The 14,062-nt window shown below is 40.5% G+C and overlaps 2 protein-coding genes and 1 long non-coding RNA gene across 6 annotated transcripts in view; 1 reads left to right on the top strand and 2 right to left on the bottom strand.

The window, feature by feature from the left end:
- LOC103243476 (uncharacterized) overlaps nt 1-10,309 on the top strand; it is a 338,326-nt gene extending 328,017 nt beyond the window's left edge. For 2 of the 3 annotated variants that reach the window (XR_012088910.1, XR_005238761.2), the window contains 3 exons: nt 4,075-4,420; nt 7,128-7,595; nt 9,535-10,309. This is a non-coding gene — a long non-coding RNA (uncharacterized lncRNA). The remainder of the gene's footprint in view (nt 1-4,074; nt 4,421-7,127; nt 7,596-9,534) is intronic. The other variant, XR_012088911.1, reaches the window with a different exon arrangement.
- Nucleotides 283-1,346, bottom strand: KRTAP4-4 (uncharacterized). 2 transcript variants are annotated; one of them, XM_073005322.1, is made up of 2 exons: nt 599-1,346; nt 283-448 (listed from the first exon to the last, which is right to left on the bottom strand). In XM_073005322.1, exons 1-2 carry the CDS (start codon nt 1,081-1,083, stop codon nt 283-285), a joined length of 651 nt encoding a protein of 216 aa, XP_072861423.1. In that variant the 5' UTR covers nt 1,084-1,346. The 2 variants fall into 2 exon arrangements, with proteins under 2 accessions (XP_072861423.1, XP_037849417.2); XM_037993489.2 differs by having other exon boundaries at nt 441-1,346.
- KRTAP4-3 (uncharacterized) lies at nt 5,788-6,656 on the bottom strand. Its single transcript, XM_008012741.3, has one exon. It carries the CDS (start codon nt 6,421-6,423, stop codon nt 5,851-5,853), a length of 573 nt encoding a protein of 190 aa, XP_008010932.2. The 5' UTR covers nt 6,424-6,656; the 3' UTR covers nt 5,788-5,850.
- Nucleotides 10,310-14,062: the final 3,753 nt, after the last annotated feature.

Below are 14,062 nucleotides of genomic sequence, written 5' to 3'. Positions count from 1 at the left end.
GCTCCATATGAGAAATTATGGCAGAGAGCAAATATTTCAATTAAGATAGTTGACAGATTTTGGAACAAATTACAACCCATGTTCATTTGGTAGAGAGGTAAAATGTGGGGGGAGCATATATTTGGAGGCCAGATTCAATCTAAGAATTGGTTGGAACTGAAGTTTTCCAACTAGCTTCCCATGACTCAGCTCATAGATGAGCTACATCAAGAATGCTGGTTGATGAGAATCGGGTGAGTCCAGATGAGAGTCTCGGCAGCAAGAAGCACTACAGCAGGTTGGTCAGCAGCACGTGGTCTGGCAGCAGTTGGGACGGCAGCAACTGGACACACAGCAATTGGGTTGAAAACATTGAGTTCTGCAGCAGGTGGTCTGGCAGCAGCTGGGGTGGCAGCAACTGGAGATGCAGCAGGAGGGCCTGAAGCAGCTGAAGCCACAGGAGGAGGAGCTACTGCTGCTGGAGATACTGCAGGAAGGATGGCAGTAGCTGGAAATGCAACAGCTAGGGTGGCAGCAGGTGGTCCTGCAGCAGATTGTTTGCCAGAAGATGGGCTAGCAGCACAGAGACTGGCCACACGGTGACCCGTAGCAGCTGGACACACAGCAGCTGGGGCGGCAGCAGGTGGTCCTGCAGCAGGTAGTCTGGCAGCACTGGGGTCTGCAGCAGCTGGATACACAGCAGTTGGGGCGGCAGCAGGTGGGCTGGCAGCACACAGACTGGCAGCACTGGGGCCTGCAGCAGCTGGGGCGGCAGCAGGTGGTCCTACAGCAGGTAGTCTGGCAGCACTGGGGTCTGCAGCAGCTGGACACACAGCAGCTGGGGCGGCAGCAGGTGGGCTGGCAGCACACAGACTGGCAGCACTGGGGCCTGCAGCAGCTGGGGCGGCAGCAGGTGGTCCTACAGCAGGTAGTCTGGCAGCACTGGGGTCTGCAGCAGCTGGAGACACAGCAGCTGGGGCGGCAGCAGGTGGTCCTGCAGCAGGTGGTCTGGCAGCAGCTGGGGCGGCAGCAGCTGGGACGGCAGCAGTTCTCTAGGCCACAGCCCTGGTCAGAGCACACAGAACCACAACAGGAGCTGACCATGGTGTCAGAGGGTGGAGGTTCTGGGTGGGTTTCCAGAAAGGAGGGTTTGGAAAGTTTGGAAGTCTCCTTGCCCCAGATCCTCTTTTATACCCTGCTAAGGCCTGATGTCGTCAGATGCAGCACTCTTTCCTTGTTGTTGTTGGTCCTGATAAGCAGGCAATTATCAAATTAGGCAAGTTTGTTTTTCTGCTTAAATTTGTCAACATGGAGGAAAGCATTATTTCCTTCCCCTGGTGTGTTAGGATTCCTCAGGTTAGCTCTTCTTGAACAACCTCTTGTGTGCCTCTTGCTGTAGCTTCCTCCTTGAGCTGCCATGTGACATCTGCCTGTAGGTACCATGCGCTGCAGCCTCATTTTCCTGAATACATTATGTCTGACCTTGGGTGATTTTAATTCTTCTAGGCCCATAATTTTCTTTTGGTGATTCAGGAGGAGAAAGCTGTGCTTTAATCTCATGGCATGTTTGTTATGAATCAAGTGGGCAATGAAGGTTTGAATGTGAATCAGGTGACCAGTGGCATGAAAACACAAATACCATTAGGATGCATTCCTTGCCACCTTCCATACAATGAATCATGACCCATTTTCTAGACATTCTGATGGGGAAAGCAGAATTGTTTTAAGGTGGACATCTAAGTCATGAATTATTGATGCTTCTTTGTCTTGAGAAACAACACTCCAAAACTCAGTTGCAGGGCCTTTAGCAGAAATTGGCTACAGAGATCAGTTATACTAAAAGGTTCAGGTCCCTCCGCTCTCTGCTCTGAGGGGCTGATTTTCCTTCTGACTTTTCCTTCCTGTCTCTCTGGCTTTAACAGTCACATTGAGTCATCTCCTTTATTGCTAAGGTTTACTTGCCAATCTAAGGTAAAGGACCTAGTATCCTTGCTATATCTATATCTATATCTATATCTATATATACACACACATATATACTTATATATTATATATAAATATACACACATACCTACATACACATACATACACATATATATAAACATATATATACATATATATATGTATATACATACACACATACACATTATGTCTGACCTTGGGTGATTTTAATTATTCTAGACCCATAATTTTCTTTTGGTGTGTGTGTGTGTGTGTATATATACACACATGCACATATACATCAGTATATATATATATACACAGACACACACACAGGCTTGAGGGAATATATATATTCCCCCAAAGGACCTTAGGAATATATATGCGTGTGTATATATAGTACTTTATATATAGGTATTATAGGAATATATATATTTATATATTTATGAATATATAATGCATATTCCTCATATGTTTGTATTTAGTAATATATAAATATATATCTCATATATAATAACATATTTAGGAATATATATTTACTTTTATTTTATTATATTTATTTAGGAATATGTATTTACCTTTATCTCCTAAGGCCCTTTACCTTAGGAATATTATACACACACACACACACACACACACAGACACACACTCCCCCAAACCTGGGTGTTAAGGAAACCCAAGGAAGAAGGCAGAAACTCCCTGTCTTTGTGCCACATTCTTCTGATTACATGTCACCCTCCACTTTAGCATGCTCTTGGTTAGCAATTTCTGTCTGGACTGGCCTCTCCGAGGATACTATGGACACCTCAACTCTGCTCAGGCTCTTTCCATAAAACATGCTCATCAAAATATTTGGGGGCCGTGAAGGAAAGAAAAAGTGAATATACCAAATGGCAGAACCATGGTTCCAAAACAACAGAAATACTCTCACAAGGAATCAAACCTAAAAAGATGAAGTATCAGAACCAACTGTAGATCAAAATAGTGGTTATTAATGCCACATGGCAAACGAGATTCGGGAGGAGTGAATATATCTTAATTTATTGGGAGTATTTATTTAACTATGCACACACCCTAATGTTTTGTCCACTCTTAGCACACTTTCACTAGATAAAATATTACACGTTGAGGACATCTGATGTGAAAATCGGAAATCTGAAATGCTCCAAAACATGAAACTTTTTGAGTTCCTATATGATGCTCAAAGGAAATGCCCAATAGAACATTTAGGATTTCAGGGTTTTGCATTAAGGATGCTCAACAAGTATAATGCAAATATTCCAACTCTGAAAAAACTTGAAATTTGAAACACGTCTGGTGCCAAGCATTTCAGATATGGGGTACTCAACCTGGATCACCACTATGAGCCCTATTACTCCAGGCATGTGGTGGAAAGACAGGTTGAGAACTTCTTGTCTAGAAACAACCACTGTATGTGTATAAGAAGACCTTGAAGCAGTTTATGATGAGGACCACTTAAGTGTTTCACACTCTAGTAACCTCAGTATTAGTTCACACTTACGGCCAACCACTTACTGCCACTAACGCTGTGTTAACTCCTGCATGCAAACTTGAAACATTCACGAAAGTGGGACATTTACTAATGTAGATGTGGCATTTCTAATCCTCCCAGAGAGTTCGGAACACATCTGGAAAATGCATTTCAATCCAGGCTAGAAGGATAAAGATAAATTGGGGTTTATGAAAAGCAAAGTTGCTCTGAGGGTGACGTTATGATCAGTGAGGAACAAATGGAAATGCTTTGGAAATTTAACCTAAAAAGGAGAAAACTGGAGCAAAGCAAAGGCAGTTCACCCTGAAGGGCCTCTGTATGAGAATGGACTTCCTCAAATGGCTGCCATGGGCTGATACAGGATAGGGAAGATAGGATGTTCCTAGGGAGAAACAAAATCTGACTCACCATGAGGAAGGTGCTTTATGAAACGGGCTGCCTCTAGAGATAATCAGGGGAGGGGTTCCAGTGTGAGCTGGTGTTGCTGACTGAGCCACGTGCAAGAGCCAGATGGAGGAAATTGGATGAAATTACTTTGAGCTTCCCTCCCTGCATTCAGGTGCATGTAAGTCTAATAAATGGAATATGATGTTGTTATATCGTTAACCAGTTTCTACTGCTGCCCTGTTCCTGATTTTCAGGCTTACACAACCAGGACAACAATCTGGCTCCTGAGTGGGCCCCTGCTTCAGCGCCGGCTGGTGTTCTGAGCCTGCACTGGCTCTGATGTACCCAGACGCAGCATCGTATTGAGGTCCTGAGCCTTTTTCCTCAGTCAGAGTGAACAGAAGCAGGTTCCAAGCTGTTACGGGGTTAAAACCCTGGTGAGCCCCTTTATGGTATACGAGAACAACTCTAAGATTTCCTCGAGACCTTGAATTACGGGAAAAGAATCATACGCTTGAGGAACCCTGATGACAGGTGCCTACTGATGACTCAGTGGAGATCACTTTTATTTACATTAATTGAGTTTTTTTTCTTTGTAAGGTGAGTGTGTGTGTTTTACTTAATATAAGTTTGCATTACGGTTAGAAATCTCTCATGATTTCTTCTAGTACTTTAGCACTTTCGTTTTCCCCAGCTTTGCTGAGGTATAGTTGGCAAATAAAATTTTACAAATATCAAGTGTACTACATGATGCCTTGATACGCATAAATTGTGAGCTGATTATCACAACCAAGTTAGTTAATAACCTATCACCTAACATAGTTACTATTTTCTGTGTGTGTAATGAGAACAATTAAGATCTACTTTTTCAGAAAATTTCAAGTACTCAATACAGTATTATTAACTATAATCACCATGCTAGTTACTAGATCCCTAGAACTTAGAACCAATGTCACATTTTGGGATTTGACATGTACTATGGTCCTATGAGAAGTGACCCCTGAGGGAAACTGAGTGAAGGGCACAGGGAACTTTGTCTTATTCAACTTCATGTTAACCTATAGTTATTTCAAAATCTATAGTTATTTACAAAAAGTAAAAAAAAAAAAAAAAAATACAACAGAGGCTAATTGGTAGTAAAAGAGAGCCTGCTTTTATTTGTCAATCAGGCATCTTTATCTCATTGATATTTTATGATTACCTTCACGTGTTTTTGAGTTATTATGATCCTTTCTTAAGAGAAAAGTAATCCTAGGTTGACAGAGTTTAAATACCATGTCTGAGATCATAGTTGGTATGCAGTACAGTCAGGATTCAGCCTCAACTCTGCATAATTCTCAAGTCCACAGAATATACTCTACACTGAGCTGCTTCTGTTTAAATTAGTTTAAATCACATCATGGGAGGTAGTTTATTAAAAACAATTTTTTGTGCTGGCAGTTACATTCACAGCTTTCATACTATATGTGTTAGGTTCAAAAACGTCTCTTAAATCCTTCTCCTGTTTCTACTGAATTCTGGCTTGGATAAAATCTCATTGGAGAATGCCAATTGACTGTTTTAATTATGAGGGTGTTTGACAACGTGTACTCCTGTGTTGTGCAGAAAAAGAGACAGAAATACATACCATTGTATTAATGACAAATGAAAAGAGATAAGCATTTTTGGTGCTTTTGAACACTATGAAGTTTTATTGAAGAACATCAAACAATTCCACATAAAAATTGATTCGACAGAATAACATTAGAAAGAAACATCTAGAAGGGTAACATTTGAAGTTTTATGTATATTGAATTAGAATAAAGAATTCTAAAACATGTGATGTGGAATTTGCCTGTAAATTCAGATTCAACAGTACTAAAAAGTTTCTATAAAAGAGAATAAATACTAATAAAGAGACTGGGCTTTTTCAAATCAGTCCATGCCTCTGTTTTCATGACATCAGGAAGTCCCCAAGTTCTCTGAATAGACGCTTTCTGCCTGAACTGAAGGATGGGGGAAAGAAGGTGCACAAATCCAGAGCAGGTCACTCAGCAGCAAGAACTGCCACAGCAGATGGGGCGGAAGCAGGTTGTTCTATAGCAGGTGGTCTGGCAGCAGGAAGGGCGGCAGCAGCCAGACACATAGCAGTTGGGTCTACAGCAGCTGGAAATACAGCAGGAGGGCTGGCAGCAGGAGGGCTGGCAGCAGGTGGGCAGGCAGCACACAGACTGACAGCACTGGGGCCTGTAGCAGCTGGAGATACAGCAGCTGGGGCGGCAGCAGGTGGTCCTGCAGCAGGAAGTCTGGCAGCAACTGGGTCTGCAGCAGCTGGAGATACAGCAGGAAGGCCTGCAGCAACTGGAAATGCAGCAGCTGGGGCGGCAGCAGGTGGGCTGGCAGCAGCTGGAGATACAGCAGGAAGGCCTGCAGCAACTGGAAATGCAGCAGCTGGGGCGGCAGCAGGTGGGCTGGCAGCAGCTGGAGATACAGCAGCTGGGGCGGCAGCAGGTGGTCCTGCAGCAGGTGGTCTGGCAGCAGCTGGGGCGGCAGCAGCTCTCCTGGCAGAGATCTTGACCACAGCTCTGGTCACAGCAGACAGAGCCACAACAGGAGTTGTTCATGGTGTCAGAGGGCGGAGTTTCTGGGTAGGTTTCCAGGAGAATGAGGTTCTGGAGTTTGGAAGTCTCCTTGAGCCACAGCCTCTTATATACTGCCCCAGTTTCCTGTTGTCACTATGTTTTTCTTGTTTTTGTTTATTTAGTTGTTAAATAATTATCAGATTACACAATAGTGTTTGTCCATTTAATGGTTTAAAATCACTGGGAAGAAAATACTCTTGTGCAGATGTAATAAGATCTATACCATCTACTTTTCCTCGATTCTCACCTCAATGGCATCTTCTAGACCAAAATTATCTTCCTCTTCCTCCACACAGGGCTATCAAGTGATGCGTTGCATTTGGAATTACGTTTCTCACTCTCTTTTCCTGTACCCCCACCAGAATGAGATTTAGTCAGTTACACTACCAATTACACGTTTCTTCCAATGACCAAGGGAGAGGAAAGCCCTTCTGCTCAGTGTGGCATCTGGCCTGGGATGAGAAGAAAAGGTCCTATTTTGTGTGTCATTTTTGAGCAATAAGGAAAGAGACAGCTCTTCCTTTATGTGACCTTGATCACCTCTACACCACTGGCATGGGTTTCCCCAGATGTTTCAAAGTTTGGGTCCTGTCCTACGTCCTTAAATTCCGGTAGGCTACTCATCTGGATAGCTGGTGTTACTAAAAGGCCCTAGTTTCTTAAGTTCCCACTTTGCTGTCTTACAGGTTTGTGTCATGTCTCTCCAGCTGGTCTCTTGGATTCTAGAAGACATAGCCTCACTTTTATTCTTCAACTCATTTTAAATTTTGAATATTTTTCAGTACAGCAAAAATGTTGAATGTTCAGAATTTGCATCTCATCAGAACTGAGTTCCAGTGCTGGGAAATTACCAGATTCATTTTTTCAAACAATCTGAAATGTCAGAAGACTTCAGCAGATTCCAGCTTACCGAATTAAGATTTTGCCTTATCCCGTAGTTAGTAGTGGGCAAACTCAGGCTTGCCTTAGAATCATCTGGATGGCTTGTCAAAACACAGATTGCGAGGCCTACTCTCAGAGTTTCTGACTGCTGGGGAGAGACTTAGTTGTAACAAGTGCCCAGATGATGTAAATGCTGAAGGTTCGATGGCCACACGCAGACACCTCCTGCTTCATTCTGTTCATTCAAGCTTTACAGAAGCACCTGGCTCAAGGTCCTGCCTTGTTTATAAAACAGAGATGTTAAATGGATAATCTGAGAGATACAAGTTGCCAGCCATTGGGATTACAAATATGATGTAGATTCTCCTTCAGGGGAGCTCACAGTTTACTAGAAGGAACACACAAACACACACACACACACACACACACAGTATTATACTGTGATAAAGTAATCTCAAAGGAGCTTATCATAGTTTAATTAAAAGAATCATACTTAGAACAAATTAGCAAACATGACAATTTGCTGGATTAATTAATAAATAAATATTTTAATTTAGTTTGCATTTATTTTTATGATATCATAAAATTTACATACACTGAAGTGAACAAATCCCAAATGTACTGTTTGATGAGTTTTGATAAACGGGTACATCCATGTAACCCCTACACCTATCAAGATAGAGAATGATATTGTTTGGCTGTGTCCCCATCCAAATCTCATCTTGAATTGTAGCTCCCGTACTCCCCATGTGTGGTGCTGTGATATCATGGGAGGGAACCGGTGGGAGGTGATTGAATCAAGGGGGCTGATTTTTCCCATGCTGTTCTCATAATAGTGAATAAGCCTCATGAGATCTGATGGTTTTATAAAGACCAGTTCCCCTGCACATGCTCTTTTGCCTCTGCTGTGTAAGAGGTGCCTTTGCTCCTCCTTCACCTTCTGCCATGATTGTGAGGCCTCCCCTGCCATGTGGAACTGTGAGTCTTTTTTAGAGACTCACAGTTAAACCTCTTTTTCTTTATAAATTACCCAGTCTCTGGTATTTCTTCATGCAGTATGAAAATGGATGAGTACTGAGAACATTTTCATTATACTAGAAAGTTCCCAAATGTCACTTCAGTAAACTCATCACTTCATAGAGGCAGCCATATGGGGAAATTATTAGCCATGTTCTAATAATTTTTCCACCATAGTTTAGTTTTGATTTGAAAATTCAAACAAATAATTTTCAGCATAATTGTTTTTTTCTGTCTGTCATCTTTGCCTTGGTATGTGGCTGTGAGAGTCGCAATGTTGATGCATGCATCACTAGTTCATTCAGAGCTATACTGATGATGGGCAGGGCTTCATTTTAACTGTACCAGCCAATGTCATGGTAGGGTGACCAACTGTTTCTCATTGCCCAGTCTGAGGGCATTCCCTGAACTCAGGGCTCTCATTGCTAAAACTAGGAAGTCCCAAGAAGTAAGAGACAAGTTGTTCACTCTATGATGGCGTCCTTAAATGTCTTAATTAAGATCATTAAATACCAAGCACCTTGCAATATTTCTATCACATTAACTTGTTTAGCAAACACTTGATTTACAAGTCTTTACTTTGTGGGCTGTGTTTGCAAAGCTGGAGAACGTGAAAGATTGAAACAATTTATTGTGAAACTACATGGAGTCCTGAAGAGGGAGGTGTTTATTTGATTTACTGTATATCAGGGGCTGAGGAAAAATAAAATAAAATAAAATAAAATAAAAAGGTTTTGACTATGAGGGGAGAGGTTTCTATATAAATTTATGGAAATTAAGAAAACCCTATCACCACAGCTACACATTCTGAATGTAGGGAAATGTATGGAGAATCACAACCCCTCATCCACAGGTTCTACAAGTTGGTTGAATATTAGAGTCACTCAGGAGTGTTAAAAACTACTGATGCCTGACTCTTGCTCAGAAACATTCTGACTTAACTGCTGTGGGTTATGGCCTGGGCACCAGAATTTTTCAAGTTTCTCAGGTAAAGGGCAGCCAAGCTTGAGACCCATCTGCTTAAACTGTCTGTATGACATACACTGTATAATATTCAATTGGGAACAGAAGCAACTAAAATAATTAAAATACAATTGGTAGTATTTATATAGTAGAGAAAATGATACTGGATTTTAAACACTGAATTTGGAGTATTGTAAACTAAAACGCTGATAATTATCTTTGCTATTTTAGATGACTCTAATACCAAAACCGACATTCCCACATGGATGATAATGGAGCAATAGGGCATGAACCACCATGGGAAATTCCTATAGAGAGCACACTGGATTTTTACAAAATGAGCCTCAAAAGCAGGCGAGATGTCTGTCATTTCATGTATTTGCTGCTAAATTCTACTCACCGTCTGGCGAAGCATACTTGATATTAACTTGAGGACCACACATACAAGTTATGCCAAGTCTATCTAAACTGTCCTTCTTTTATTATATGGAGTAGTAGAAGGAGTGTAAGTTTTTCTTTCACATTCATTTTTAAATTTTAAACTAATTTTATTGTTGTCTTTTTAGAAGTTCATGATAAAAGACCTTACTTAGGTAAACATCAAGGAAATTAGAATGAAGTGAACTCAACTGATATTTGCAATCAACACTGAAGAACATGTGTTGTGTTTACCCCGCAACCTGGACACAGCGTATTAACATACCCTTTAAAGAATGGCATGGGAAATGAGCTTCTCTTGTCAGGTATCGCATCTGTTATGTTAGTACTCTGACATTTTTGGAATGAAAACCTAGTATGTACTTTGGAGATAAAATGTAATTTCATTAGGTGAGTTACTGTGACTTGGTTATAAGACTGTGAAATACATAGAGAGACCTACAAAAGGCATGTCTAATTGATAGATAAATTACCATATTTCCCATTCAATTAAGTTCCTATTTATAATAAAAATGAAACTGTACTAAAATATTTAAGAATAAGCATTAAACAATGTTACCATTCTTGGTATGAAGTGGTATGTGTAATTAGAGCAATATTTAAAATAATATGAATACCCATATGCCATTCGGGAAATCTCTTTGTTCTAAACTGTCTTCAATCACTGCTCTATCTTGACTTTTTTTTTTTTTATTGATATTTAATGTATTAGAAATTAATACAAAAAATTTTAAACACAGGAATACAAAGACACCTATTCCATTAGCCATCAGGAAAAAGATATCATTATGTGTAATGTAACCTCTAAAAACTTCACTATTCACTCCCACATATGATTGTATAAAAGGCCAATAACAAGTTAGTGTTATAGACTATAGACTCTCTTTTGTCAACAGCTACTTCTGCCTTTGCCCGCTGAAGTTCCCAAAATTTGTTCTAATTTTATAAGCCTGGCTTGGGCATTATTTATTCCTCACACCCCTCTCATTGGTCTGAGGTCTCTACACTTTATTTTTTTTTTTTTAATTTATTTATTATTATTAAACTTCAAGTTGTAGGGTACATGTGCACAACGTGCAGGTTTGCTACATATGTATACTTGTGCCATGTTGGTGTGCTGCACCCATCAGCTCGTCATTTACATCGGTATAACTCCCAATGCAATCCCTCCCCCCTCCCCCCTCCCCATGATAGGCCCCGGTGTGTGATGTTCCCCTTCCCGAGTCCAAGTGATCTCATTGTTCAGTTCCCACCTACGAGTGAGAATATGCGGTGTTTGGTTTTCTGTTCTTGTGATAGTTTGCTAAGAATGATGGTTTCCAGCTGCATCCATGTCCCTACAAAGGACACAAACTCATCCTTTTTTATGGCTGCATAGTATTCCATGGTGTATATGTGCCACATTTTCTTAATCCAATCTGTCACTGATGGACATTTGGGTTGATTCCAAGTCTTTGCTATTGTGAATAGTGCTGCAATAAACATACGTGTGCATGTGTCCTTATAGCAGCATAATTTATAATCCTTTGGGTATATACCCAGTAATGGGATGGCTGGGTCATATGGTACATCTAGTTCTAGATCCTTGAGGAATCGCCATACTGTTTTCCATAATGGTTGAACTAGTTTACAATCCCACCAACAGTGTAAAAGTGTTCCTATTTCTCCACATCCTCTCCAGCACCTGTTGTTTCCTGACTTTTTAATGATTGCCATTCTAACTGGTGTGAGATGGTATCTCATTGTGGTTTTGATTTGCATTTCTCTGATGGCCAGTGATGATGAGCATTTTTTCATGTGTCTGTTGGCTGTATGAATGTCTTCTTTTGAGAAATGTCTGTTCATATCCTTTGCCCACTTTTGGATGGGGTTGTTTGTTTTTTTCTTGTAAATTTGTTTGAGTTCTTTGTAGGTTCTGGATATTAGCCCTTTGTCAGATGAGTAGATTGCAAAAATTTTCTCCCATTCTGTAGGTTGCCTGCTCACTCTGATGGTAGTTTCTTTTGCTGTGCAGAAGCTCTTTAGTTTGATGAGATCCCATTTGTCAATTTTGGCTTTTGCTGCCGTTGCTTTTGGTGTTTTAGACATGAAGTCTTTGCCCATGCCTATGTCCTGAATGGTACTACCTAGGTTTTCCTCTAGGATTTTTATGGTATTAGGTCTAACATTTAAGTCTCTAATCCATCTTGAATTAATTTTCGTATAAGGAGTAAGGAAAGGATCCAGTTTCAGCTTTCTACTTATGGCTAGCCAGTTTTCCCAGCACCATTTATTAAATAGGGAATCCTTTCCCCATTTCTTGTTTCTCTCAGGTTTGTCAAAGATCAGATGGCTGTAGATGTGTGGTATTATTTCTGAGGACTCTGTTCTGTTCCATTGGTCTATATCTCTGTTTTGGTACCAGTACCATGCTGTTTTGGTTACTGTAGCCTTGTAGTATAGTTTGAAGTCAGGTAGCGTGATGCCTCCAGCTTTGTTCTTTTGACTTAGGATTGTCTTGGAGATGCGGGCTCTTTTTTGGTTCCATATGAACTTTAAAGCAGTTTTTTCCAATTCTGTGAAGAAGCTCATTGGTAGCTTGATGGGGATGGCATTGAATCTATAAATTACCTTGGGCAGTATGGCCATTTTCACGATATTGATTCTTCCTATCCATGAGCATGGTATGTTCTTCCATTTGTTTGTGTCCTCTTTGATTTCACTGAGCAGTGGTTTGTAGTTCTCCTTGAAGAGGTCCTTTACATCCCTTGTAAGTTGGATTCCTAGGTATTTTATTCTCTTTGAAGCAATTGTGAATGGAAGTTCATTCCTGATTTGGCTCTGTGTTTGACTGTCACTGGTGTATAAGAATGCTTGTGATTTTTGCACATTAATTTTGTATCCTGAGACTTTGCTGAAGTTGCTGATCAGCTTAAGGAGATTTTGGGCTGAGACAATGGGGTTTTCTAAATATACAATCATGTCGTCTGCAAACAGGGACAATTTGACTTCTTCTTTTCCTAACTGAATCCCCTTGATTTCTTTCTCTTGCCTGATTGCCCTAGCCAGAACTTCCAACACTATGTTGAATAGGAGTGGTGAGAGAGGGCATCCCTGTCTTGTGCCAGTTTTCAAAGGGAATTTTTCCAGTTTTTGCCCATTCAGTATGATATTGGCTGTGGGTTTGTCATAAATAGCTCTTATGATTTTGAGGTACGTTCCATCAATACCGAATTTATTGAGCGTTTTTAGCATGAAGGGCTGTTGAATTTTGTCAAAAGCCTTTTCTGCATCTATTGAGATAATGATGTGGTTCTTGTCTTTGGTTCTGTTTATATGCTGGATTATGTTTATTGATTTGCGAATGTTGAACCAGCCTTGCATCCCAGGGATGAAGCCCACTTGATCATGGTGGATAAGCTTTTTGATGTGCTGCTGAATCCGGTTTGCCAGTATTTTATTGAGGATTTTTGCATCGATGTTCATCAGGGATATTGGTCTAAAATTCTCTTTTTTTGTTGTGTCTCTGCCAGGCTTTGGTATCAGGATGATGTTGGCCTCATAAAATGAGTTAGGGAGGATTCCCTCTTTTTCTATTGATTGGAATAGTTTCAGAAGGAATGGTACCAGCTCCTCCTTGTACCTCTGGTAGAATTCAGCTGTGAATCCATCTGGTCCTGGACTTTTTTTGGTTGGTAGGCTATTAATTATTGCCTCAATTTCAGAGCCTACTATTGGTCTATTCAGGGATTCAACTTCTTCCTGGTTTAGTCTTGGAAGAGTGTAAGTGTCCAGGAAATTATCCATTTCTTCTAGATTTTCCAGTTTATTTGCGTAGAGGTGTTTATAGTATTCTCTGATGGTAGTTTGTATTTCTGTGGGGTCGGTGGTGATATCCCCTTTATCATTTTTAATTGCGTCGATTTGATTCTTCTCTCTTTTCTTCTTTATTAGTCTTGCTAGTGGTCTGTCAATTTTGTTGATCTTTTCAAAAAACCAACTCCTGGATTCATTGATTTTTTGGAGGGTTTTTTGTGTCTCTATCTCCTTCAGTTCTGCTCTGATCTTAGTTATTTCTTGCCTTCTGCTAGCTTTCGAATGTGTTTGCTCTTGCTTCTCTAGTTCTTTTAATTGCAATGTTAGAGTGTCAATTTTAGATCTTTCCTGCTTTCTCTTGTGGGCATTTAGTGCTATAAATTTCCCTCTACACACTGCTTTAAATGTGTCCCAGAGATTCTGGTATGTTGTATCTTTGTTCTCATTGGTTTCAAAGAACATCTTTATTTCTGCCTTCATTTCGTTATGTACCCAGTAGTCATTCAGGAGCAGGTTGTTCAGTTTC

Source organism: Chlorocebus sabaeus, chromosome 16 (genome assembly GCF_047675955.1).
Source record: "Chlorocebus sabaeus isolate Y175 chromosome 16, mChlSab1.0.hap1, whole genome shotgun sequence".
NCBI classification, from domain to species: domain Eukaryota; kingdom Metazoa; phylum Chordata; class Mammalia; order Primates; family Cercopithecidae; genus Chlorocebus; species Chlorocebus sabaeus.
The sequence above is the reverse complement of the archived record's forward strand: the minus strand, read 5'-3'. Positions and strand labels throughout refer to the sequence as shown.

Bases quoted from the DNA above. Each gene is read 5' to 3' on its own strand.
- KRTAP4-4 (XM_073005322.1), bottom strand. From the start codon at position 1,083: ATGGTCAGCTCCTGTTGTGGTTCTGTGTGCTCTGACCAGGGCTGTGGC. The intron at 449-598 runs GTCCAGCTGCTA...CAGCAGCAGTAG, and splicing joins TGCCGCCCCAGCTGCTGTGT to CTCCTCCTCCTGTGGCTTCA.
- KRTAP4-3 (XM_008012741.3), bottom strand. From the start codon at position 6,423: ATGAACAACTCCTGTTGTGGCTCTGTCTGCTGTGACCAGAGCTGTGGT.